Genomic DNA, 27395 nt, shown 5'->3' on the forward strand with positions numbered 1-27395 from the left:
TTACTCCGTATCTATTACTTTAGATAATAGATTATGAACAATTAATTTGGCTTAGTGGTTAAGACTGAGGGCCTGTGTACAATAGGTCTCAGGTTCGAATCCCCCCGTCCTCATTTGTAATTTATATTGCCCTAGTGGCTCATTCGCATCCAAAAATCTATTACTCTATACTAAAACAGACACTAGGAATGACACGTGTCACTTCCTGGTGCAAAATTTTCCCGCCAAAAATTGTTTTTTTTAAAAAAATATATGTTTTATTTAATTTTTATTCTCTATCCTTTTTTAAAAATTGTTTATGTATGTAAAAAATGTTAGTTTATAAATTATGGTAGTAATAGATACTACGTAATAATAATTTTGATAAATATTTTTTGGTAATATTTTAGTAAATCGGTAATGTTAATATGAAAAACATATTCACTCGATATGTTGGTCACATTAGCATATTACACATATAATATGCATATTAGATGAAGACATAGTTAAATGAGTATATTCAAAATTTTATAATTATGCAATAGTTTGGAGATATTCAATTAAATATTTTGTAAAAAACTGTTCATAATCTGTGCGTGCACGGGATCTAATCTAATATTTACATATATCACTGTTCAAGTATGGTGAGTACTCAAATTAAAAATGTAAAAACAAGGCTAAAACTAAACCATATAAACAAAACTAGGGGACTGTTGGAAGATGAATGACTTTCTTTAACCCATCTGGAAATTATCTTCATCTCCTTCTTCCGTTGGTGATTAAGCCACTTAGGATCGTCGTGGCGTGGATCGTAGAAATCCAAGCAATGAGACCCTTGAGCATGTTTAAGAAAACATTATTATCAGAAGATACTCAATTACTTTAAATAATGAAGAAACTTGTTAACCAAAATCAAATTGTACCTTTTTCCGTTGTTATAGCCACTACGGTTTTTGAAATATCTTCCAACACCCTATTCCACCAAAAATTAATTAGTTAATTAGGTAAATAAGAGGATAATTTTTTAAAAAATACATATATACCAAGTTAAAATTACCCGAATGAACTAAATGGGTCCATAAGCCCATTTGAAAATATTATATTACTCCCAAATTGTTTGAGAGTTGATCGCATATCCTGTTTTTAGATGGGACAAGAATGGGTGCACAAATTAGAAGTTGTCAAAATTAGAAGTGATAAAAAAAATAACCAAAATCCATAATGAAGAAATCAACAAATTAATAACTAGGGTAAATTTAATAAACACAAGTGTAAAACTTACGTATCCGTTAAAATAGGTTGAAACCCAATGAGTACGTGGACGAATGTGATACTTTGTATTACAATAGTCAAGTCTTATTGTCAAATTGAAGGGCTCCGGTTGAAACATAGTATCATTTCCAACACCATTACGAAATATAAACTCGCTACAAACCTACAGTTCGTTCAAAAGATAAAATTACTCAACTGAATAATGTATGTTATGTTAACATAGATACAACTTAAATTGGTGCAACCATTAAATTTGGCTTTAATCTTAATTATAGCTAGTGACAGTAAAAAAAAAAAGGTTTTACCTGCCAGTTCCACGCTTTTGTTGCATTATCAAGGTTAAACGAGCTTCCACTTGTGTTGGTATTAGCCATAAAATAATCCACATTATAGCACGAGAATCCGTCAATTGCCGAACGAGCAATACCTCCTAGTAAGTCATCATCTGATGCCTTGACTATTTCTTCACAAACCCCGTTGATCCCACCGTTGTAACGTCCATTATATTGAGCATACGACGTATAATATGATACCAAACTTAATTTCAAGGCCTCAACTGAAACTAACGGATTACACCAAGTAAAAGAGAATGTATCAAAATTCAAAACTAATACGGAGTACTACTTTAAAAGAGTATTAAAAAAACATGCATGTATTTCGAGGACCGTTTTACTCGCAATAATTGGAAAAGTATGCTTTTTTTTTTGGAAAATGAAAGGAAAAAGAAAAAAAATATTTCCATTTCACTTTTTCAAACGGTTAATTAAAATTTGGCGGATAATTTTCCTATAGTAATTAAATTAAACGACATAAAAACATAATTTAAATGACATACCTCTATATATAAAACTAATGCCCTAAACTTAGGCGCAGCTTGATTTATCACTCCTATAGCTTGTACCTCGTTGTCTATAGGATCTTCTCCTCCCAAATAGACGATAAGGGGTGTTTTAGAATTTGAACCGGCCCAAAAACTTTTGTCAATAAAATAACGTTGTTCAAACATGATTTTACTCATGTTCCCGGTACTAAAGTGGTCGAGTGATTGAGAGAAATAAAAGGGTTTTGGGCCGGTGGATTGTTGCCCATTTTCTGAATATATTGTTTCTATTGTAATAAATAACATGAAAAAGAAAATAGACAATTTTGGGATGAAAATCATGATTGGAAGTAAATAAATGTTTCGAAGAGAATTGATGAGTGTTTAGACTTAGAGTGAAACTTTAGACCCTTTGGTGAGAAGTGAATGAATTATTTCACTTTCAAATATTATTAATACATTTGTTACTTTCTAAAAATACCAAATATTATTTAAGTCAAAATAAATAATAATAATAATATTAATATTAATATTATTGATCTTTGTAGCTTGTTAAGCTTGTAATGTTTTGGTGGTTTTCCATAATAATAATAATAATAATAATAATAATAATAATAACAATAATAATAATAATATCAAACCTTATAATTGGAAGGAATCCTACGTATTCCTTGAACTTAGCAAATTAATTAAGAGAGAAACTTAGCAATTTTTAGTGAGAGAAGGAGAGAGAGATGAAGAACATGCAGCAAGATCGAGCTAGAAGGAGGCACAACTGTGCATGCCATGATCCCTATTTATATGATTTTTGCTGGAAACGTACTGTTTAATTTTTGGCTTTTATTTTGGTGGATTCCTTTTTGTATAAAAAAATAATAATTAGAAGATTGAGCAGTGGTGGGAGGGCTGGTTCAGATTCAACTGCTTACTTCTTCTTCAGTCAGCATATGTGGAAACAAAATCACTTTCCATAAATTGATAAAACTTTTCAAGAGAAGCTTTCCCAAATGATAGGACAATCTCGGAAATGGTACGTGATAAGTAAACGTCTAAACTTAGCTATTGGACAAGATAACCCAATAGATATAGATAGGATTATGGTCAGATTAAAGAGGGGTACGTATAATTGAACAGAGCCTACGAGGTTAAACTGCTAGCCAAATTGATTTGAAAAAGGGGGTGTATACTGTATAGGGTTATGATCAGACTACATAGTACTAATTGATGTTGTTTAGACTTCAAATATTATGAGAAATATTGGGCTCCTTTAATCTCTTTTATCTAATTTTCCTGAATAATTACATAAAAATAAATTGTATATCACTTGATATATAAGTTTATAATTTAGCTAGTTTCTACTTTCTTAATGACTAAGTCATTAAAAAGCTACCACGTACTTTGGCAAAGATAAATTATATATGCTGATATGCAATGTTTACCTATTTTTAGATTATGCTATAAATTCACACTTATAATTTGACACAGCCTTTTACATTTGAAGGTGAGATGGATGAGAATGAGACATTATTTACTCGACATTTTACTTGGGCAAGTTTCATGCATATGTAAAAGGCTGATTTTACTTTCCATAAATTGATAAAACTTTTCAAGAGAAGCTTTCCCAAATGACAGGACAATCTCGGAAATGGTGATAGTTCTAAACAGGAGTATAATTGAATAGGTCGAGCCGGCCTACAAGCTAGCTAGGTTAAACTGCTAGCCAAATTGATTAATTACGTAGTACTAATTGGTGCTTTTCAGACTTCGACGACTATAATCTTGTGCTCCTTTAATCTATCGGGTGATGATAAAGGTCACAAGTTGCGACAACTTTTAGTTGTCGCAATATTATGTGTCGCAGTTTAATTGGCACATTTAGGCGCCACGTAGGCTATACGTAATCAGAATATTTTTACTACCAATTCAATATTTTTACTATGAAAATATGTAAATGAGATTATCGATATAAAGAAGGAAACAAATCAGAATATTAAGATTTTTCTACCTTTTTTGTAACATGTATAATAGATTATATAAGTTAAATATTTTAGTTTCCAATTTAAATCATGACACATAAGCATGTCATGTCATCATTGTGACACGCCTTAAAGGTCGCATGTTGCGACCTTTATCATTTTCGTAATCTCTTTTATCTAAATTTCCTGAATAATTACATAAAATTAAATTGTATATCTTTTGATAAATTTATAATTTAGCTAGTTTCTAAGTACTTTCTTAACGACTAAGAAATTAAAAAGCTACCACTTTGGCAAAGATAGATCGATTATGCTTATATGTTTACCTATTTTTGATTATGCTATAAATTCACACGTACTTTTATTTATAACTAGTGTTCTTTTGAAGTAATTGTTTTGCTGAAATGTATAAATCACTATTATAGTGCAATAATTAATTTAATGATCGGAAAATTCATCATATTATTAGATTCAATAATAGGTTTAACACAATTAATTAAGTGTACAAAAGTAGGATTACTCTTTACAAGTTAATTTATTCCTAAGATTATCCTCAATCCAGTGTATATCATCATACAAATCAGCCCGTTATAATAATACGATGAATTTCAACATAACACCACTGATTAGTAAATTTACACTAACCATTTAATTAGTCTAGAAAAATCTTGTCATCTAATTGAGTTTGTATACCAAAGAAATTCTCACTTGTAATAACACCAACAACAATTGAGTTTGTAATTGAGTTGGCCACATTATAGTTTCAGCGTCCATATACTATGAAAACAATTTCTTCAAAGCTAATTAAGTTAACTGACATAGTAATGTTGCTACCTTGCTAGTTATGTAACTCGATCCACTATCTGCACTTCTTAAGGGGTAATCAGATAATACAACAACCGGAAGTGTACTACAACCATATTCTACCATATTCTACCACCGGAAGTGTACTACAACCGACGTCTAGGTATCCCGGTACCAACCTAGAGAATTAATCTTGGTTAAGTGAGTTGCATTTGAGAATTAAAAGCATTGCCCGTCAAATGTTTGTTGAAATCACACTATATTTCATAGTGTAAATCCTACGACATTTTTTGAGGAATAGCATTGTTTTAATAAAGGAGTCAGTCCGTCAAAAGAAAATAAAAATAAAAATAAAGGAGTCAGTAACAACGAAGGTGGGTAGATTGCAATTCCACTTGTATGGACCCGGTCCACCATAAGATTACCATGGACCAGGGTAATTAGGTAATTTTAATAGTGTGTAAATTATAGAAACTGTAGGTTTTGTAAAGTAACTATATCTCTAAAATAATAACTATGAACATAATAATGATAAGAATAACTATTATATCCAAAGAGTAACTATATCATATAGAAAAGTAATTTTAACTGCAAAACAATTACTACTATATATTCATTCTTGCAGACAAAAAGAGTAAATTATAGAAACTATAGGTTCTGTAAAGTAACTATATTTTCAGAATAGTAACTATGAAATAAATAATAATAATAATATAGTAATTTCGATGAGAACAATTATTCTATCCAAAGATTGACTATATTATATAGAAAAATAACTTTAGCTGTAAAACAATTACTATATTATAAAAATAAACAATATGATATAGATGGTTTAGAGGTCATATAGTAATTTTTTCTATTATATATCACATAATCTATTACTATATACTAAAAGAGACACCAGGAATGACACGTGTCACTTCCTGGTGAAAAATTTTCCCGCCAAAAACTCTTTCCTAAAAAGACATGTCTACTTTATTCTTTTTTTTTTATTTTCTCTCCTTTTGTGTAAATGTTTATATATGGAAAAAAAAATATAGGATTATGCAATATGCCATTATTAGAAAATTTTGGTAATATTTTAGTCAAGTTGTCATATCAATAATAGAAAATATTCTTACTCAGTATTTTGATCAAATTACCATATTAAATATTTTAGTCAGATCATCATTTTAAACATATAAAATATATAATACATAGTAGGTTAAAGTTGTATATTATATGATAAAATGAGTAATTCAAGATTATTAGTTATGCAATAGATTTAAGGGATAACTAATTCAATTAAATTTTTTATAAAAAAGATGGTTAAATAATAATTTTCAAATATCCGTGAGGGCACGGGACCTAATCTAGTTACTGAAATATAAAAGAGTAACTATATCAAAAGTAACAGTAATTATAACTCTTGAACAATAATAAAGAAAACATTAACTACTTGGTTAGTTGTTTTAGCTACGACATTCTAATTCTTTGCATCTATTAAATAAACCATGTTAAACTCAAATGTTTTTTGAACTAAAAAATACTAATCGACACGTCCACGTGAACCACGTCTCTTTTTTCCACCAACACACCATGTCCTTCCTCTACCACGTTATTGGTTTCCGTTGTTGTCAGGATTTTCTTCTTCTCCTCCTGCTTTTGTTTTCCTTGCAGAATTTATTCTTTGCACGATTTCAATTCTGGGTGCATCTTCTTTATATTTCTGAATCAATAATATTTAAACTAAGTTAATAATTTAACATTTAAGTATGAAAAAATAACATAGTAACTATGTAAAACGTGTAGTTTCTATTATGCATCATATAGTAACTCTTACAATTAACGATGGTAAAATACTTGCAGAATTGCATATATAGTTATTGTTATTGTTATAGTCATATAGTTACTGTCAAAATAATATAGTCACTTTGATTAGTAATAACATGGAGTACAAAGAAAGATCATAAAAAGAACATAATGATAAGATAATAACTATTAAAAATATATAGTTACTATTATACATGATATAGTAACTCTTAATATTAATGATAGTCATATACGAGCAAGGTTGTAGATATAGTTATTGTTATGATCATATAGTTGCTGTGATCATAACATAGAAACTCTTATTACTAATAACATAGAAGACAACAAAGAACATGAAAAGAACATTATAATATACATAAAAAACTATACCAAACATATAGTTACAATAATACAAGATATAATACCTATAAATATTATTGATGGTCATTTAGTCACAGAGTTGCAGACATAGTTGATGTGATAATAATATAGTAACTCTATCCATAATACAGTAACTATATCAATAAAAATATAGAATAACATAAAAACATGCACATAACATAATAAACTAACACAATACCTTTCAAAAATATAGTAACTATATAAAACGTACAATAACTATTAAAGAAAATAAACATATGGCAACAAGTCATGATAAAATAAACATAATATCTATTTCAAACATATAGTAACTATATAAATAATATAGTAACTATATAAATAATATAGTAACTATTGAAGAAAATAAACATATGGTAACACATCATGATAAAATAAACATAGTACCTATTTCAAACATATAGTAACTAATATAATAATATAGTAACTATTATACACATATAGTAACCATTATAATCACACAACAACTAGCTTAACATATAGTGACTATTGTTATAATATAGTAACTATTGTACAAATATAGTAACCATTATAATCATATAGTCACTATCTAAGAAGCAGACAAAAATATACTCGACATAACATATTACATAATGTAATCGTACAGTAACTATTATTTATCAAAAAGTCACTATAAACTGTTCTTAACATAGTAACTATCTTAAACACATAGTTATTGTTTTAAATTTATAATAACTTTCTAAAAAACATAGTAACTATTTTAAACACATAGTTACTGTTTTAAAGTTATAGTAACTTTTTAAAAAATATAGTTACTCTAAAAACTACTACTAACATAAACACAATGAATATTCCAATGATTATTAAAAACATTATTTCGCAACATAAATTAAAGGTAACTATATCATTTATATACTAATTAACTATATGAAACTCTAACCCTAATTTCACCTAAACAACAAACACTATTTCTACCTCTTGTGCTTTGCTGCATCAATTCTTAAAGTTCACAGCCTTTGTCTCTTTTTTCTAAATTTAAGGCATTATTTCTTCTTATATAAATGATATTGTAAAGTATTTTTGAAGATTCGTCACTAGATAGTGCAACTTATGGACCTGGAATAACATGTGATTGATACTTCGTATTATTTTCTTATACAAATATCAAATATATAGTAACTATATAAACCATATAGTAACTATATAAAACATATAGTGACTATTATTAAAATATAGTAACTATTGAACACATATAGTAACCATTATAATCATATAGTCACTATCTAAGAAGCGGACAAATACATACTCTAAATAACATAGTACATAATGTAATCGTATAGTAACTATTATTTATCAAAAAGTCACTATAAATTGTTCATAACATAATAACTATCTTAACCACATAGTTACTGTTTTGAACTTATAATAACTTTCTAAAAAATATAGTGACTATTTTAAACACATAGTTACTATTTTAAAGTTATAGTAATTTCTAAAAAAAGTATAGTTACTCTAAAAACTACTACTAACATAAACACAACGAACATTCCAGTGACTATTAAAAACACTAATTCGCAACATAAATTAAAGGTGACTATATCATTTCTATACTAACTATGTGAAACACTAACCCTAATTTCAACAAAACAACAAACATTTCGAATCACTCAACAAAATAATAACTATTGTACACATATAGTAACTGTTGTACACATATAGTAACCATTAAAATAATATAGTAACTATTGTACACATATAGTAACCATTAAAATTACATAGTACCTCTTTAAACCATATAGTTACTGTATTACTCATATAGTTACTATTTAAAATCGTGAAGTCACTGATCGAATTCGCGAAGTGAAAACGATACTTCGGTAAAACACAAACATTAATTTCTTCAAAACAACAAATATTTTCAATTTTAAATAAAAATAGACTTAAAATTCTTTAGAAAACAACAAACCGAGATGTGATCTCTAAAAATTCTTGCGAAGATTTGTAGGCGAGCGCAAATTCTTCGATTCGATTTCGGCAACGACAAACCTCCTTCTTGATCTACTACTTCCTCCAATTTTTCCTCATCAAATAGATCCAATCATAAGAATTATAAGATAATTACGAAAAAAATCGAACAAAACCTAGAAATTTGGGCTAAATTTTGAAAAGCATAGAGAGAAAATGAAGAGAGAGAAAATGAAAGAGAATGAACAGAATGTAGATCTGAAATTTTGAAAAATAAAAAAGTTTAAAACGTATATAAAGTGGGATAGACACAAATCGCATTAAAACTCCTCAAAACACATAGTAACTCTTTAAAACACATAGTTACTGTAATACGCATATAGTTACTATTTAAAATTACAAAATAACTGTCACGTGACAGTTACATATGTTACCCATAAAAATTACTCTGTTGCCCTGGTCCACGCTAAGTTAGCATGGACCAGGTTTATATTAGTGTAAATAGGGTAGATTGGGGTAACAACAAAATTCAGGTCTTTCAACTATACATAAGTCAAATGAGCATGTAATCCCATTAACTGGGGCAAGGTTTTCGACAGCTTATCTGGTGCCGGATAGTTATACGGCGGTCTAGTTACGGATCCTCTTCCGGTGGTTCAATTAAGGTGTCGTACTCCCTTACCGGCGGTCTAGTTTGGGTGCCGCATGTAACTGTCGGTGGTGCAATTAGATTCCTAGAAAGTTGATACGACGGTCTAGTTTGGGTTCATTTTACCTTTATTCATCCTACGATACAATTTGAGCAAAATTAAATCCAATTACGTACGGTAAAATAGTCGTCGTTGTGAAATTCACCATTGTTTTCCATCCATTGTCAAAAGTTTAAGAGTTATTATTTACATAGAAAAAATATAAATAAGAATAAGGGTAATATAGGAATAATAATAGTGAAGTAATATTAAGTTATTCTACATTTAGGTAAAATATATAGTACCTGCATCCAAAGTAATATTTATTCAAATAAAGTTAAGCTACATTATGAAGTTATCTTATTTAAAGAATCAAATACATAGTGTTGTACAATTAATCCCTAAAAATGAACATGTCAGTCTGCTAGGGAACTCAAAATAGCATCTGCAAACTACAATACAATGGAAGGCTAATAAGCAGCCAACCTATGAGATTTCAACATTACCAATTGCTCCATATATACTCCGTATATATATATATATATATATATATTTTGTTAGATCAATATTATCGCACTGCTATGTCGTATTTGTTAGATATTTTGAAACTCCGTAAATTGGAGTGTATTCACTAGTGAAAAAAACCCCTGTTGTAGCCCCCTTGTTGAGGGGGGCATACATAACCGCGCCTCAATAACTACTTAGTCAACGCGGGTCAAACATTATAAAGGGTTGTTATAGCGAACATTTTTATTGTTCGCTTCGATAACTATTGTTGAAGGGGGCATTTAAGTGTTTGCATCAACAAAGTATCATCTGTCGACGCGTACACTCCAATGTTCGCTTCGACAAAGTTAGATAGGCATATACTCCAAATTTTAATTCTATCTCCTCCTCATTTCTTCTGTTAGCCTGGAGGATTCCTTTCTCTCTCCTCTCTCCCCTCTCATGGTTTAAAACTTCTCAAACCCTCCGCCTCTTTCGTCAACAACTCGGACTCCCTCTTACTCTCCTCAAAGTCGTTGGCTTACGTGGAAGCTTTGCCTCCGCCTTCCATGGGAGAGTTGCAAAGCTAGGGTCTCGCCGCCGACTTCTCTCCTCAAACTCGTCGATCTATCTCCCTCCTCAAGCTCAACACAATTTCCTCAATCGTATCTCAATTCAACCGCTATCTACTTCGTATTCTCGAGCAAGGCGGCGGTGTTGTCTCAAAATGATGTAACTCTTTCATCTCTCTCCTTCATCTTTCCTCCATTCTTCAATTCTTTTAGGTTTTTGATTTTTCATATTATTTTTTATTAATTTTTTTGATTTATAATTTAGGTTTTTGATTATTTTGTTGATTTTAACGATTTTTAATTTTCTAACTGGAGGTGGCGGTGGTGGAGGTGCGGCTTGGGTTTCGGTAGGTCGTGGGTGGTCAGATTATGAGGCACAAGCAGGTGATGGCTGTGGTAAATAGATCTTCTTCTTCTTCTTGGAACTACTCTCATCATCACCAATTAACGCTTTACAATTGTGGTGAATTCGGGTTTTTGATTTTAGTTTTTTTTGTCTCTGATTAGTTGCGGTTGTGCTGGTGGTTTTAATCTGAATTCATTGATTAGTTTGGATGCATGATTAATTTTTTGTTTTTGGCAAGTTTTGGTTGTATTCTCTGATTAGTTTTCTCTGATTAGTTGTCTCTACTTAATTGTGTTGGAGTTTGGACTTTGGAGCATGATTATAGTGGTGGTTATATTTTGTATTAATTTTTGGCAGGTGTTGATGCTCCAGTCACACTTTCATTCTTCACTTATTTTGGTTTGACTTCAGTTTACGGGAGTATCATGCTCTTTAGGCATAAGAAATTGGTGGTATGTTTAGTCTTATTTTGGTTTGCCTTGTGTCTGCAGTTATGCAGAAGTTTGAGAAAATACTCATTACATAGGAATCTGAGCATGTCTTTCCCTTCCCTGTCAGGAGGACAATAACAATAGTAAAGGATGGGTTTCCTATGCCTTATGCCCTTAGTAGAAGAATTTCTTTTTAAGATTAGCATCATTCAAATTGGAAATTATACAAGCTCATTCTTATTCGAGTGAGGTTAGTGTATCTAATACAATCAAACTGTGAGCATAATAGGATTCATGTTTCAAGTAGATTTGTTTGTCAGAAGTTCCTAGTTATAAGATAGACCTTGAGCCAAGCTTAAGCAGTTCTTATGATGTTAGATGTTTGGCCTAGTGAGTAGTAACAGATGATACTTTGTTGACGCGAACACTTAAAAATCGGAAGCTTTATTTTTAAGGTATTGAAATAGGTTGACAAAGTGTCAACGAATTGTTTGGCGCATTCCTCTTTTTTTATCTTTCGTAGTTAAAGTATCAAGTGACACCGCACTATTTCCTGGATGGTTAGATTAAGGGAGTGATTTTTCTCCACTTTGTACTTTTGTAAGTAGTACATTTCCTTCCCCTCAAAAAGAAAAAGTAATGCCTTACGTTCCCATCAAAGAGAAATTTCCTTAAAATTATCTGGCATGTCATATCTTCTTCATTCCTTGATTGGAATAGTTTGTCTACTACAATAATGGAGTAGTTCTGACATGGTTAATTGGTTATGTTAGCAATGTGCTGTGTGAGGCCTGGTTAAATTAGTGCCGTGAAACAAACTGAACATAATAAAAAGAGATTGATAGCTAGGTATCTAAGAAGTATAGTGTATGTTGCCATTTGTATGTCAATTGGAGGTGTTAACGTTTCTAACTGATTCCATATAGAGAGAGTGTCATTACATTTAGTCGTGGTAGCTAAATGATACTGGTGTTAGTTTTGCCTGAAATAGCCGTAGGCATTCTCTGTATTCAAAAAATTAAAGGTGTTTTTAGCATATCATGTACTGTATGTCATTGTATCAAGAGAGTACGTACACTTTACCTTTGATGACATGTTCACCCCGTAAAATTATTTATTAATGTATTTTCAGCATTTGTAGCCGCATTAATGTGCATACCATTACCCAACTTGCACTAGTGGAAAAAACCCTTGTTGAAGCCCCCTGTTAAGGCGGGCAAATGAAACTGCGCTTCAACAGCTACTTAGTTAACGCGGGTCAAGCAATTTACTTACAGGTTGGGGCGTACTTTTTAGGTGTTCGCTTCAACAGACCCTGATGGGGCGGGCTTTTAAATGTTCGCCCCAACAGCGCGATCTTTTGAGCTACCTGAAGAGGCGTGCTTTTATTGTTCGCCCCAACAGGTCAAAAAAAAAAAAAAAAGTAAAAAGTGTAGCTAGATGATTCATATTCAATTCCCGCCCACTGCACGCACATTCAATTCTAACCTAGAGAGCAGCCTCATTCAATTCCATTAATTCTTGCTTCAACTATAGCGCGCAGCTGCTCGAACACCACCACCGTACGCCACCACCGACGCCATCACTACCACCACCACCTTCTTCACGTCTTCCGACTGCCCCTCCTTACTCGCTCACCACTGTTGGAGCCCATAGAAGAACCAAGGAAGAAACCGAGTGCAGTAGTACACCGCTCATAATCTACTGTCTAATCTCTCCTTCATTTCCGCCGTTCCTCTGTTTTCTCAAGGTATTTTCATCTCCTCATTTCGTTTTTAACATTTCGCCGCTCAAAAATCGCATGTTTTTACCTTGATTTTTGTTTGTTTTGTTGGGTCGTCAATTAGATCCAACGTGCAAAACCAGGTTCCTTTTGTTTAATTTTGTGGTTGATTCTTTAAATTTCTGAATGGTCCGATGATTGGATGTAGCTGCAATCGGAGGCAGGGAACCAATTTGATGTTCATCAACCACAATAACGGAATCAGAGTACTTTATTGTACATACCCAGATTTTTTTTTTGTGTGTGTGGGTGTTAGTTTTATTTATTGATGCTTGACTAGTAGCTAATTATTTAGGTGGAATTTGTGATTAGTTGGTGGTATACTGATATTGCAGTTTGTTGAGGCGAACAAAGCCCCCCACAACAGATGACCTGTTGAGGCGAACAAAGCCCGCCTCAACAGCTAAGTGATCTGTTGAAGCCACGTCTGTCGAAGCGGGCCATGTTCGCCTCAATAAGCCCAAAATTCCCCCCTCAACAGGTATTTTTTCCACTAGCTAGTGATTCCATGATCATATATATAGGGATTACAATATGAGTCATAATAGGATTAGGTACCTAATTATGACTAGAAGTCTAGTTACATCAAATATCCTTAGAGATTATATCCTAATAGATTTCTATCTCTATCACACCCCCGCAGTCATAGCGGGAGGAGATCGTACGCTACGACTGCCCCTAAAATCAAAAAATAATTATCGTGGAAGACCTTTAGTGAAGATGTCGGCAAATTGGTATTGGGAAGGAACATGAAGCACTCGTACGTGACCCAACGCCACCTTTTCCCGAACAAAATGGATGTCCATCTCGACGTGCTTGGTCCGTTGGTGTTGTACTGGGTTGCGAGTAAGATAGATTGCACTGACATTATCACAATAAACAATAGTGGCCTTTCGAAGAGGACAATGTAGCTCAAGTAAGAGATTAGGTAACCAACATGCCTCAGCAACAACATTTGCGACACCTCGATATTCTTCTTCTGCACTAGAGCGGGACATTGTTTTCTGACGCTAGAAGACCAAGAGATTAAACTATCACCTAGAAAGAAACAATATCCCGAAGTCGAACGGCGAGTGTCTGGGCACCCGCCCCAATCAGCATCAGTATAAGTAATCAATTGCAAAGAAACAGTAGGATATAAATGTAATCCATGATCAATGGTGCTCTGAATATATCGCAATATGCGCTTTAATGCATCAAAATGAGGCTCCCGGGGATCATGCATAAAAGACACATTTGTTGTACCGCATAAGCTATATCAGGGAGAGTGAAAGTGAGGTACTAAAGAGCACCTGCCAAGCTACAGTATTTTGTAGGGTCCTGAACTTTGGCACCCGAATCTGCACTTAGTTTTGATTGAGTGTCTACATGAGTGGATGCAGGCTTACAAGTCCCCATGCCTGCACGTTCCAAAACTTCTTGTGTATACTTTTGTTGAGACAAAAGCATAAAAGAAGGAGTACGAGTGACAACAATTCCCAAAAAAAATTAAGTGGTCCTAAATCAGACATAGGGAACTCGGTCTGCAAATGAGAAATCATGCGATCTCGCAAATTATCTGAACAAGTGACCAAAATAATATCATCAACATATAGCAGAAGATAGGTGTAACACCCCGACCTCTAAATCACTTATTAAAGCATAATTAGCAGCGGAATTAACCTAATTTGGTCGGGACATTACCTGCCGTAATTCCCTTTTGGAAATTACAAGGCAACATTATACATAAGCCATAAAAACCTCCAATTTAATATAATAATCCTTTATATTCCCAAAATACAAGTACATAAATTACTAAAAGTCTTTAATTAAACTATTAAAACATTAAACATGAACTAGGTGAATATTAATAAAGTGAAGTTCCTCGCCACTACTCGTGTCCATTGTTCCCCGCAGTACCTAAAACGGAAAACAAAACGGTGAGCCGAAGACTCAGTAACGAACTATTCTAGCAGCGTAAATTCATTTCAATTCATTTTATTTAATAACACAGGGAGAATAGAATAAGTAAAACATTTAATAAAACATCATATTCAATTCATTCATAAACTTTGCAATTTAACATGCTAGTTGTCGGCAAGTACGAACCGTGAAGAAATTCTCCACTGGGCCTGGGCCCATAAGAGCCTGGGCTCATCGTAACATGGGGCCTGGGCCCTGAGCCTGGGCTCATAAACCATGGGAGCCTGGGCTCGTAATCCATGGGTGGACAGGTGTCCGTGGTGCATGCATGACCGGTAGATAGGAAGATGGTAGTTTATATACTGCCAGACAAACCAGTTCTTTCACTTTCATTTATCATGTTGTATGTAATTTTACCAAGCCTTGGCTTGTATTTCAATTCGAAATAACATAACTCATTTTATATCATAAAACATCATTTAGATCCTGGGATCCATAAAACATCATTTCATTCAACGCATCATATAAACATTATTTTATGAGAAAACTCAATCAAATCATATTATAAAGAATAATTCAAACAAATCATAATTCATTCCCACAATCCATAAAACATGTCAAAACATTTAATTCATAAATCCAATCATAACGTCATAATTTCGTAATACATTTATAAAGGGATTGCAGGTACTAGCAATAGCCGTACCTCAACCGTAGTTTTATATTTCCCGTCTGATGGATCGTTCTTCCTGAGCTCCGAGTTCGATTTCTTTCAAAGTATTAAATTTATTGAATTAGTATTAAACGATAAATAATTTAACTTAATAATTTTCGAAACTTTATAATTAACCAATTTAATAATAATAATGTTATAAAAGTATATAATTTCATAGTTTTAATGAAAATATAATTAAACGCAAATTTTAGTGAAGAATATATAATTATTTGAAATTTCAATCGAAATATATATATATATTTTCATTAAAACTATGAAATTATATGCGTTTAATTAAATAAATAATTATATTCTTCACTAAAATTTGCGTTTAATTATATTTTCATTAAAACTATGAAATTATATAATTTTCTAACATTATTATTATTAAATTGGTTAATTATAAAGTTTTGAAAATTATTAAGTTAAATTATTTATCGTTTAATACTAATTCAATAAATTTAATACTTTGAAAGAAATCGAACTCGGAGCTCAGGAAGAACGATCCATCAGACGGGAAATATAAAACTACGGTTGAGGTAACGGCTATTGCTAGTACCTGCAATCCCTTTATAAATGTATTACGAAATTATGACGTTATGATTGGATTTATGAATTAAATGTTTTGACATGTTTTATGGATTGTGGGAATGAATTATGATTTGTTTGAATTATTCTTTATAATATGATTTGATTGAGTTTTCTCATAAAATAATGTTTATATGATGCGTTGAATGAAATGATGTTTTATGGATCCCAGGATCTAAATGATGTTTTATGATATAAAATGAGTTATGTTATTTCGAATTGAAATACAAGCCAAGGCTTGGTAAAATTACATACAACATGATAAATGAAAGTGAAAGAACTGGTTTGTCTGGCGGTATATAAACTACCATCTTCCTATCTACCGGTCATGCATGCACCACGGACACCTGTCCACCCATGGATTACGAGCCCAGGCTCCCATGGTTTATGAGCCCAGGCTCAGGGCCCAGGCCCCATGTTACGATGAGCCCAGGCTCTTATGGGCCCAGGCCCAGTGGAGAATTTCTTCACGGTTCGTACTTGCCGACAACTAGCATGTTAAATTGCAAAGTTTATGAATGAATTGAATATGATGTTTTATTAAATGTTTTACTTATTCTATTCTCCCTGTGTTATTAAATAAAATGAATTGAAATGAATTTACGCTGCTAGAATAGTTCGTTACCGAGTCTTCGGCTCACCGTTTTGTTTTCCGTTTTAGGTACTGCGGGGAACAATGGACACGAGTAGTGGCGAGGAACTTCACTTTATTAATATTCACCTAGTTCATGTTTAATGTTTTAATAGTTTAATTAAAGACTTTTAGTAATTTATGTACTTGTATTTTGGGAATATAAAGGATTATTATATTAAATTGGAGGTTTTTATGGCTTATGTATAATGTTGCCTTGTAATTTCCAAAAGGGAATTACGGCAGGTAATGTCCCGACCAAATTAGGTTAATTCCGCTGCTAATTATGCTTTAATAAGTGATTTAGAGGTCGGGGTGTTACAGTTTGGTATTCAGAGCAAAGGTTCTGGACCATAAGTGCTAAACCTTACGGGTTTCGCACGAAATAGAATTCATTAGGCTTTAAGCATAGAGTTTAAAGGAACGAGTTAAAAAGAATATGTTAAAATCAAGTCAAGTTAAAATGAAATGAGTGAGAGCGTAGGAACGCACGGGATAAAAGGGATTCATTTCTCCTGTTATGTATCTTTTCTTGATTGAATATGTTATGCGAAATATCGATTATCAAGGTACTAATGATGCCACGAACGAAGCTCACATCAAGCGCAACATTTACGATGACGTCGCCCACAATGATGTTTCCCATGACGATTTCTATGACGACCAATCTATAAGAGACCACAAGGAGATGATGGAACGATTAGGAACGGAAAGTACGATGTCAACTGAATTAGTCAAAGATTCTCGAAAAACGAAAGTCACTAATGCGAACGAAAATGCGTCACTATTTAAGAAGTTTTCACCTTCGAATCCACCAATCTATGATCGCAAGCCGATTCGATGGAATTTGAAGACTAGATCAATCATATGGATCAACTACTCGAGACTTTCGACATGCTCTAACGAATGGAAGCGAATATCGTGCGAAAAACGAATACTTGTTAAAGATTGTCCTAAACCACCTCCAACGAATACCGGAACATCAACCTCGACCAATCATGAACGAAACAACAACAATGCTAAATCAATCACGCCCGTCAACATATGTAAAAGCTTACATGATGAAAGACGAAGATGACGCCAACGTTGATATTATTTTAATTCAGTTTTCTCTCGCTTTGAAGCTGATTTCACTTTTATTGTTATATGTCATATTATGAGTTTCCTACCCTAGACAGTCTAGGAAAAGTTTAAGCATTACTATTTTCTTCAAAGGAGTTAAGTTAAGCATGGTTCGAACTCAAAGATTTTGTGGATATGAATGGTTTTGAGGAATTTTGATCTTTAAGGATGGTATAAACGTTAGGAGTACCAAGCGAGCATAAGGTTGTGGTTGATCACTAATTAAGTTAAGATTATTCGAATTTCAAAGTATTAAAGTTATGAACAAAAGTAATTCTTGGGTTACCTTTCCGATGAATATTTTGATGTTTATAAGTACTAAAGTCTAATATCTAGAATGATTGAGTAAGGAAGCTAAGAAGTTATACAGAAAATTTATGAACCCAACATGAGTTATAATAAACGACCCATTTGAGTTGACCCATGAATAAGTTCTTGAGGATTTTACCAAAATAAGCTATCAAGAATTAGTCTGTCAATAAGGTTAAAGGATAGAGTACCGAAATAGCATGAGTTTGTATTTTTATAAGTGGAGAATCACCAATTAAATTAAGGTTATTCAGGGTTTAGAGAATTCAAGTTGAAATTGATTTATGAGTTAATTTCCCGCACCCTTCATAATGATTGTTTTGTGGTTGTAGGTACCTAAGTGTGTATTCATATATGTTAAGGAAGCTAAGCTAGAACTTTTAAAAGTTATGAAAGAATATGATTTATGGTGAAAAGGTGAAATTGAATGTACACATGAAGTTCTGAGAATTATACCAAAACAAGTAATCAGGAATTAGTATGTCAGTGAGGTTGATGGTATTCTTGGTTTACCTTTCCGCGTCTTTAATAGGGATTATTTTTGTGTGTTTATCTAAAAGGATGCTTGATAATCTCCATAAAGGAAGTTGAACTAGAGAATGTAAGGTTTTGCAAAAATGTTCTGAGGAAAAGTACGATTTATGGCGAGAACATGGAATTGAGGTTGCATATAAAGTATTGAAATAGGTTATCGAGAATTCTGTCCATCAGGTTGATGATATCAATGAATGTTATGAAATTCGAAAAGAATTATGAATGATTGAGGAATGCAATTAGGAATGGAAAATCGACAAAATGACATGTGTGTAAAACCAGGTAGTCTGAACTAAGTTTTCTAGAAGCTAGATTGTTTATGATAAAGTCATGCTTGATGGCTCAGCATTATCCGCAAAATACGAGATTTTTCGACCCAAGGATAAGTAACGAAGTCGTATGTCTAACGATACATTTCTAGTCACGTGATTGGATTCGAACCCCTGCAACGAACGCAGTTAACGAAGTCACTCAACATAGAAGAAAGATCGGAGATCAAATCAAAATGAATCGAATAATGAAAGTCAACGGCAAAGATTTCTGCAGCAAAGGAGCCAATAGAAAATGAAAGTGAAATGTCTCTAATTATTCGCCCATGAACGATATGATGTATGAATGACTCTGTTTTCTATGAATGATTATGTTATGGTCAACCATGCTCGTGTGTTAGATCAAATGATTATGAATGTTATGCTTATGTGGAATTTGAAATTTTCAATTTATGAATTATGTCTCTATGATATGGATTATGTTTATGCTGACATGATTGTACTGGAAATCTAATGGTTATTCGCGGATGCCGTCTTCGATGGAAGTTCTCCTGAGCTCAGAGTACGAAAATGTGTTAATAAATAACTCTTACAACTATTTGAGTATTGCAATTGATAGATAAATATTTATTTTCATTATATATATATATATATATATATATATATATATATATATATATACATATATTTTCAGAATTATAATTTTGTATTAAAAACTACTACTTTTGGTGGAAAATATTTTCAAACAGGATCTCGCAAAGTAAAACAGGAGCCTAGGCTATGCTAACAAGTTTGCCCCTTTTTATGTTCTTTTCTCCTCGATCCTATTATATGAAATCAAGTGGAGATACGAAAGACGATGGCGAGATGTAATTGACCTTAATGACAATTAAGGATCAATATATAATTTTGCCCCTTTTGCATTCTTTACTCTTCGATTCTAGGTCTCGAGTTGAAGCGGAGTCCTAAAAGATGATGGCGGAATGAAAGCTAGACATTTTCGAGATTGAAATAAGATTTTGAGATCTTGGTTTTAAAATAAAACATCATACTTTTATTCGAGCGTTTTCACTTTTCAACAAACATTTTATAAATCTAATTATCAAGTTTCGAGGACGAAACTTTTTCTAAGGGGGTAAGAATGTAATACCCCGAGTTTTTAAAACTCGATTAATTATGCTTAATTATTTTTATTTAGCATAAATCGTTTTAAACCCTAATTTCGAACTTTATTTTAGTTAACGAAGTTTTATTGAAATTTTAAGATTTGTTACACGTTTTACTTTTCGGATTTTATAATTTAATTTTTATATTTACGAGCTTAAACGATCTTTTTAAATCTTAATTATTTTCGGATTTTTCATAATTTAATAACGTTCTTATTTTATTCGAAAACGAAATTTATTTTTTTTGTTAACGACACTTTTATAAAAGATTATTTTGAGACTTAGTTTTAATTAAACATTTCCATTCTAATTAATTTTCTAAAAACAGAAATTGATTTTCTGAATTTTGCCTAACTTTGGGAAATGACTAAAATGCCCTTAGAAGAGCCAAAATCTCATTTCACCTCTTCTCCTTGCTCTCCACGTACAAATGGAGTGAAGGATTTTCTTCCATCCCTCCTTCCCTCAATTCTGTCCAAATTCACTCCTTGGACCCCAAGCAAATTCCCTTCTTCTTCACTCTTCTTCACCCTATAATCAGACATAATTGCATCAATTTCCCCAAAACCAAAATCAATTACCAAAACTGAAAATCTCATTCTCTTTGTTTTCTGTGATTCAAACCACCACCATAGCCACCACCGATTACCACCTCGACCACCACTGCTCGACCACCGCCCCAGCCACCTTCAACCACCACTCGCACCACGCCCCACCGTCTCCCCTGCTCTCTCCTCCCTCGCATACCCCTGCCTCCCCTGTTTCTTTTGTCTTGTCCTGCTCGCAACACCACCCTCGCCACCACCAACCTCCGCCGTCCCAAAGTTCTCGGCGAGCCACCGCTGCCTCCTCCCAGAACCACCCCAAGCACCCCACAAACTCCCCCTTGTTATTTCCCCTGTTTTGTTCTCCCCTCCCTCTCCCCCGCCGTTCTTCCGCCGCAAAACAACCACCATCAGCGTCGCAGCTCCGGCGCTGCACCTCCCAGCCATCGACCTCCCTCCCTCCTCTCCTCTCCTCCTCCCCTTCCGCCCTTCGTGATCCCCTGCTTTGCATCCCCCCCATGTTTCGTGCCCCTGCTTTCAGAGACCAAAAACCAATTTCTGGTTTTTGGTTTTAACCTCCTTAAAACCCATAATAAGTTGGGCCAATATTTCTTTTGGGCTTTTTGGTCTAATTATCGATTTTTCTGAAATAAAATTACTAGCTTGAATTTATATATAAAAAAAAAATGGAACTTAAGAATATTTTCATTAAAATCGGTTTATGAATATAAAATATTTTTTGATTGAAATTTCGATTAATAATATTTTCGTTAAATTTCGAAAATATACTTTTTATTAAAATTCGTTAATTATAAATTCATTACTTATAAAATTCGTTATTTATATTAAAACTCGTTATTTATAAAATTCATTACTTATAAAATTTATGATTTTATAAAAATATTGATTTTAAATTATATTATCGATTTAACTAAAATAAGTTACTAAATGGATTTATCAAGGACAAAAATTTAAATAAGATTTTCGTGTAAGTTAATTAATGAAAATATATATATATATTTCGATTGAAATTTCAAATAATTATATATTCTTCACTAAAATTTGCGTTTAATTATATTTTCATTAAAACTATGAAATTATATACTTTTCTAACATTATTATTATTAAATTGGTTAATTATAAAGTTTCGAAAATTATTAAGTTAAATTATTTATCGTTTAATACTAATTCAATAAATTTAATACTTTGAAAGAAATCGAACTCGGAGTTTAGGAAGAACGATCCATCAGACGGGAAATATAAAACTACGGTTGAGGTAACGGCTATTGCTAGTACCTGCAATCCCTTTATAAATGTATTACGAAATTATGACGTTATGATTGGATTTATGAATTAAATGTTTTGACATGTTTTATGGATTGTGGGAATGAATTATGATTTGTTTGAATTATTCTTTATAATATGATTTGATTGAGTTTTCTCATAAAATAATGTTTATATGATGCGTTGAATGAAATGATGTTTTATGGATCCCAGGATCTAAATGATGTTTTATGATATAAAATGAGTTATGTTATTTCGAATTGAAATACAAGCCAAGGCTTGGTAAAATTACATACAACATGATAAATGAAAGTGAAAGAACTGGTTTGTCTGGCGGTATATAAACTACCATCTTCCTATCTACCGGTCATGCATGCACCACGGACACCTGTCCACCCATGGATTACGAGCCCAGGCTCCCATGGTTTATGAGCCCAGGCTCAGGGCCCAGGCCCCATGTTACGATGAGCCCAGGCTCTTATGGGCCCAGGCCCAATGGAGAATTTCTTCACGGTTCGTACTTGCCGACAACTAGCATGTTAAATTGCAAAGTTTATGAATGAATTGAATATGATGTTTTATTAAATGTTTTACTTATTCTATTCTCCCTGTGTTATTAAATAAAATGAATTGAAATGAATTTACGCTGCTAGAATAGTTCGTTACTGAGTCTTCGGCTCACCGTTTTGTTTTCCGTTTTAGGTACTGCGGGGAACAATGGACACGAGTAGTGGCGAGGAACTTCACTTTATTAATATTCACCTAGTTCATGTTTAATGTTTTAATAGTTTAATTAAAGACTTTTAGTAATTTATGTACTTGTATTTTGGGAATATAAAGGATTATTATATTAAATTGGAGGTTTTTATGGCTTATGTATAATGCTGCCTTGTAATTTCCAAAAGGGAATTACGACAGGTAATGTCCCGACCAAATTAGGTTAATTCCGCTGCTAATTATGCTTTAATAAGTGATTTAGAGGTCGGGGTGTTACAATAGGCAATATCGTTACCATCCTTAAATGTGAACAACGGAGTATCACTCATGGAAATAATAAATCCCATCTGCAATAAAAAAAAATTAGCAAATATTTGGTACCAAGCACGAGGTGCTTGTTTGAGACGATATAAAGCCTTACGGAGTAGGCAAACATGATTAGGAGCCCTACGATCAACAAAACCTGGAGGTTGATGCATATAAACTGTCTCTTTTAAATCACCATGAAGAAAAGCATTTTTAACATCAAGTTGATGAATAGACCACTTTCGAGCCATAGCAAGGCCCAACACTGTTCGAATAGTAGGCGGTTTTACAACCGGACTAAATGTCTCATCACAATCAACACCAACCTCCTGCGACCTGCCATCACAAACAAGACGACCTTTGTGCCCTATAAGGCCACCTTTGTCATTTTCCTTATGTTTAAAAATCCACATGCAATTAAGAATATTCACCCCCGTAGGCCTAGGCACTAAATCCCATGTCCCTGTATTAATTAAAGCACCATATTCATCTTGCATTGCCGCATTCCAATTAGGGTCGGCCAAGGCTTGTTTATGGTTTTTAGGTAATGGGGAACGGTGAGGAGTTGGGCCAGCGGGTTGGACGATTAGGCCATACTTGAGGTTTGGCTTAAAAATACCATAGCGAGATCGGGTTTGCATTTGTGGGGAAATAGGCTGTGGACGAGTAGGGGTGATAGGTTGCTGGCCACGCATTGGCAGAGGGGTATACCGACCCAATGGCCAACTCAACTCTGGGAATTGGAGCTGACGTTGGACACTGGGCTGGTGTAATACCTCGTATTTTTCCATAATTATAAATATATTTTATTATATTTATAAAGTATTTCGTTGTATTTTTATAAATTTATTTCATTTAATGAAATTAAATGCGCTTTTATTTTTAATTAATTTAAATATTGATTATTTCGAAAAGTGTATTTTTATTAAATAGATTCAATGAATTTATTTAATCGGGATTTGTTGGGTCGTATTTCAAAAACGAATTTAATAAACTTAAAGCCCGGTTGTTTTGTTTTAATCAAACCCAACAAAGCTTGCAAGGAGTAAACTTAAACGAGCCCGGTAATAAGCCCAACTCAAAACTACCCTAACCTAGCCCACAAGGGAGAGAAAACCTATAAATAGACCCTCTCATTAAACCCTCACAAGAAAATTCAGCACTCCCTCTCTCTCATCTCTTTCTCTCTCCTTGCGGCGCCCCACACTCTCCTTCGCCCGTCTTTGCTTGCAGCCCAAGGCACGCTGCCGTGCGTGTGTTGCTCGCCCAGCCTCGCGCCAACCCCCGTGCGCGCCCAGCATTGCAGCCGCAGCGTAGCACACAAGTGCCTGTGTGCCTGCGCCCCTTGCTGCCCCCTCTCCTTGCCTCGTCCCGCATCACAGCGCATCCCACGCTGTGTGCTGCGTGCGCGTCTCGCCCTGTGCCAACGCTATCCTTGTCGCCCCTCTAGTCCCTTTGCGCGCGCGCCCACTGCTGCTTGCGGTGCGTTGCGTGCGTTGTTGTTGTTGCTTGTGTGTTGCGTTGATCGGCGCACACACACACAAACGATTAATCGTTGTGTGTGTGTTTGTTGTTCAATTGTTTCAATCAAATTAATCATGTTTTCAAAAATATTAATTTTCAGTTTTTAATTGATTTAATTATTGTGATTAGTTTAAATATTTAGGTTGTTTAGATTAATTAAAACGGTTATGAACACCGTATTGGGTTAGTATTGTGTTTTAATTAAAGAGATTGGTTTTGATGATTGAATTTATAATTTTCAGATTTAATAAGTTTATAAAGTGTTGATTTTTGAAGTCAAAACATGTTTTCGGATTAAACTATTGTTAGGGTTTTGGTTTCAAATTGATTGAGCGATTGATTCACATAATTTAATGACAATTTAAATTATGGGAATCAACTTAAATTTTCAGAATGTTTATAAGCTTTAAAAAGTTTGTTTTTAAGGGTTTTAAAGCTAAAAAGTCAATGTTTTTATGTTAGGACTTGAGTTGACTATTTGAGACTATTAAATTACCAATTAATGAATGATTTCTAATTAAACTAAGAGTTTTAGAATCCTAAATAGTTGCTGGAAATTTAGTAAACATGGATAATAATTTAGTTCTCTTGTTTTGTTTATAGGAGTTGATTTCTAGTGAGTCGTGATTCGCACAGTGGCCCCCGTACTTAGGTATTCCAGGTACGTACAAGACTAGGGTGACCACCCATCCCTTGAGGACTTTATGAAGTGTATTGAATGCGAATCATGTGAACTTATATGTTGGAAATTCATGTTTGATGATGGGGAATGAATATGCTATTATGGATTCATGTTTAATGTTGAGAACAAGCATGTTGTTATTATTGTTGAATCTATGTGAACGGGCATGTTATGAATTGAATTATGCTTTATAGATTCTATTGAACTATCATGTTATGGAGTTTTATAATCGTTGAATTATGTCAAGCATGTTGTTCAAGTTGGTTTGCATGTATGAGTAGTGCGCATGCAAGTTGTTATTATTATTATGCTATAGTACAGGATGTCTAGCAAAAATATTGAGCCTGTCGAATATTTCCAGTGAGCAATATATATTTTACCAAGGGGTAGAATATGTTGGAGAGTCTATGTGAATTGAATTAAGGACAATTCGTGCTAAGGGTACACCCCGCTTGTTAATAGGCAATGTCGGGTTATCTCAAACAGTGTTTTTGAGAAGGAACAATGGGAGTAATTTCACTTGAGTCTATGTTTATCACAAGTCCTAAAGAAGTAAAATAATGAAGTGTCATTGTTATCGAATTGTGTAATTGTTCAATCGTTTGTATGTTGTGTCTTGAGTATAGTCTTGAGTCTCCTTGAACATAATATATTAATTAACGTAAAGCGTAACCCAAAAGAGCTTCAAAACTCTTGGAACGTATATACCTGGAGTATGAACAATAGGGGGAGTCTTGCCGGAAAACTTGTACTCCTTGAATGATACAAGACGTTGTTTCATTCTTTCTTTTTAGGCCGTTGGAATTCCGCCGGTATGGCCCGACTGTCGGTAGGAGTCTGACTTATTATTATTTGGTGTATGGTGGGCTCCCAATACCCTTTTCTTTCCTTTTGAGGATACTTTTCTTTACCCGTTTGAAGCTGCTTTTCATTAATCTGTGAGTCAAGAGTCGTGTCATGTGTCGAGTCTTGTCTCCATGATTATCTGTTTATTACATGGATTTTGCATGTTGATTATTTAATTTGTCGAGTGAAGCATGTTAGGATAGAATGTTATTCTAGCTTGTTCGTACTCATCTTTTGCTGATTTCGTGCTTCATGTCTTTTGGTCATGGCCTTCGCCTTAATGACCCTATGATGATCCATCAATTGCATTTGCGTTGTTGGGGAGTAGATTCTTAATAAAGCGGGTTTGTAGAGATAACTTGCGGGATAAGTTATCATGGGGTTCGAGTTGAGAGTTTATTCTTCCGTATTTTTACAAACTCTATTTTTTATTTAAAGTCATGAATACTATTTTCAGTTAATGGATTTCAAATGGTTTATTACTTTGGATTTGGGCCTCAACGGTTCCAACTTGTTTAATGACCATTAACTATTTATTTATTATGTTTTGAAAGTTAGGTAATTCCACTGCGTAATTCTGGTAAATAGCCTTAGTCGTTATCACGGTGGCGGTAATATCTTGGTAATTCCTGTGTTTTAAGTCGGAAAATGTTTTATAAAAAGCAAGGAATTATTAGGGTGTTACAGCTGGGCCAGGGGAGTGCTCGGGTTGTGCTGAGGTTGGGAAGCTGGACAGACTTGCTGTTGGGTACCCCCTTGTTGTGCTGCAGCGGACCCAGCCAAACCACAACCCAACATGGGAGTATTCTGCCCAACAACATGTGATGTTGGTTGTGTTTTCTGGACTGGGCTTTGGTCCTGCAAAGGAGAATGAGGCTGGACAAGTGGGGAGTGGCGTGGGTTTGTTGGATGGATAGGGGGGCTGCTATGTTGGTGGACTGGGCCAGTAGCTTTATGGGTTGGGCGCATCAATATGTGAGT

General features: G+C 33.5%; 1 protein-coding gene across 1 annotated transcript; it reads right to left on the reverse strand.

The window, feature by feature from the left end:
* Positions 1 to 482: 482 nt before the first annotated feature.
* Positions 483 to 2831, reverse strand: LOC130459281 (uncharacterized). The gene is made up of 6 exons (XM_056826546.1): positions 2087 to 2831; positions 1557 to 1813; positions 1262 to 1414; positions 1037 to 1116; positions 903 to 952; positions 483 to 813 (listed from the first exon to the last, which is right to left on the reverse strand). Exons 2-6 carry the CDS (start codon positions 1623 to 1625, stop codon positions 632 to 634), a joined length of 534 nt encoding a protein of 177 aa, XP_056682524.1. The 5' UTR covers positions 1626 to 1813; positions 2087 to 2831; the 3' UTR covers positions 483 to 631.
* Positions 2832 to 27395: the final 24564 nt, after the last annotated feature.

The sequence above is a fragment of the Spinacia oleracea genome, chromosome 4, assembly GCF_020520425.1.
Source record: "Spinacia oleracea cultivar Varoflay chromosome 4, BTI_SOV_V1, whole genome shotgun sequence".
Classification (NCBI taxonomy): Eukaryota; Viridiplantae; Streptophyta; class Magnoliopsida; order Caryophyllales; family Amaranthaceae; genus Spinacia; species Spinacia oleracea.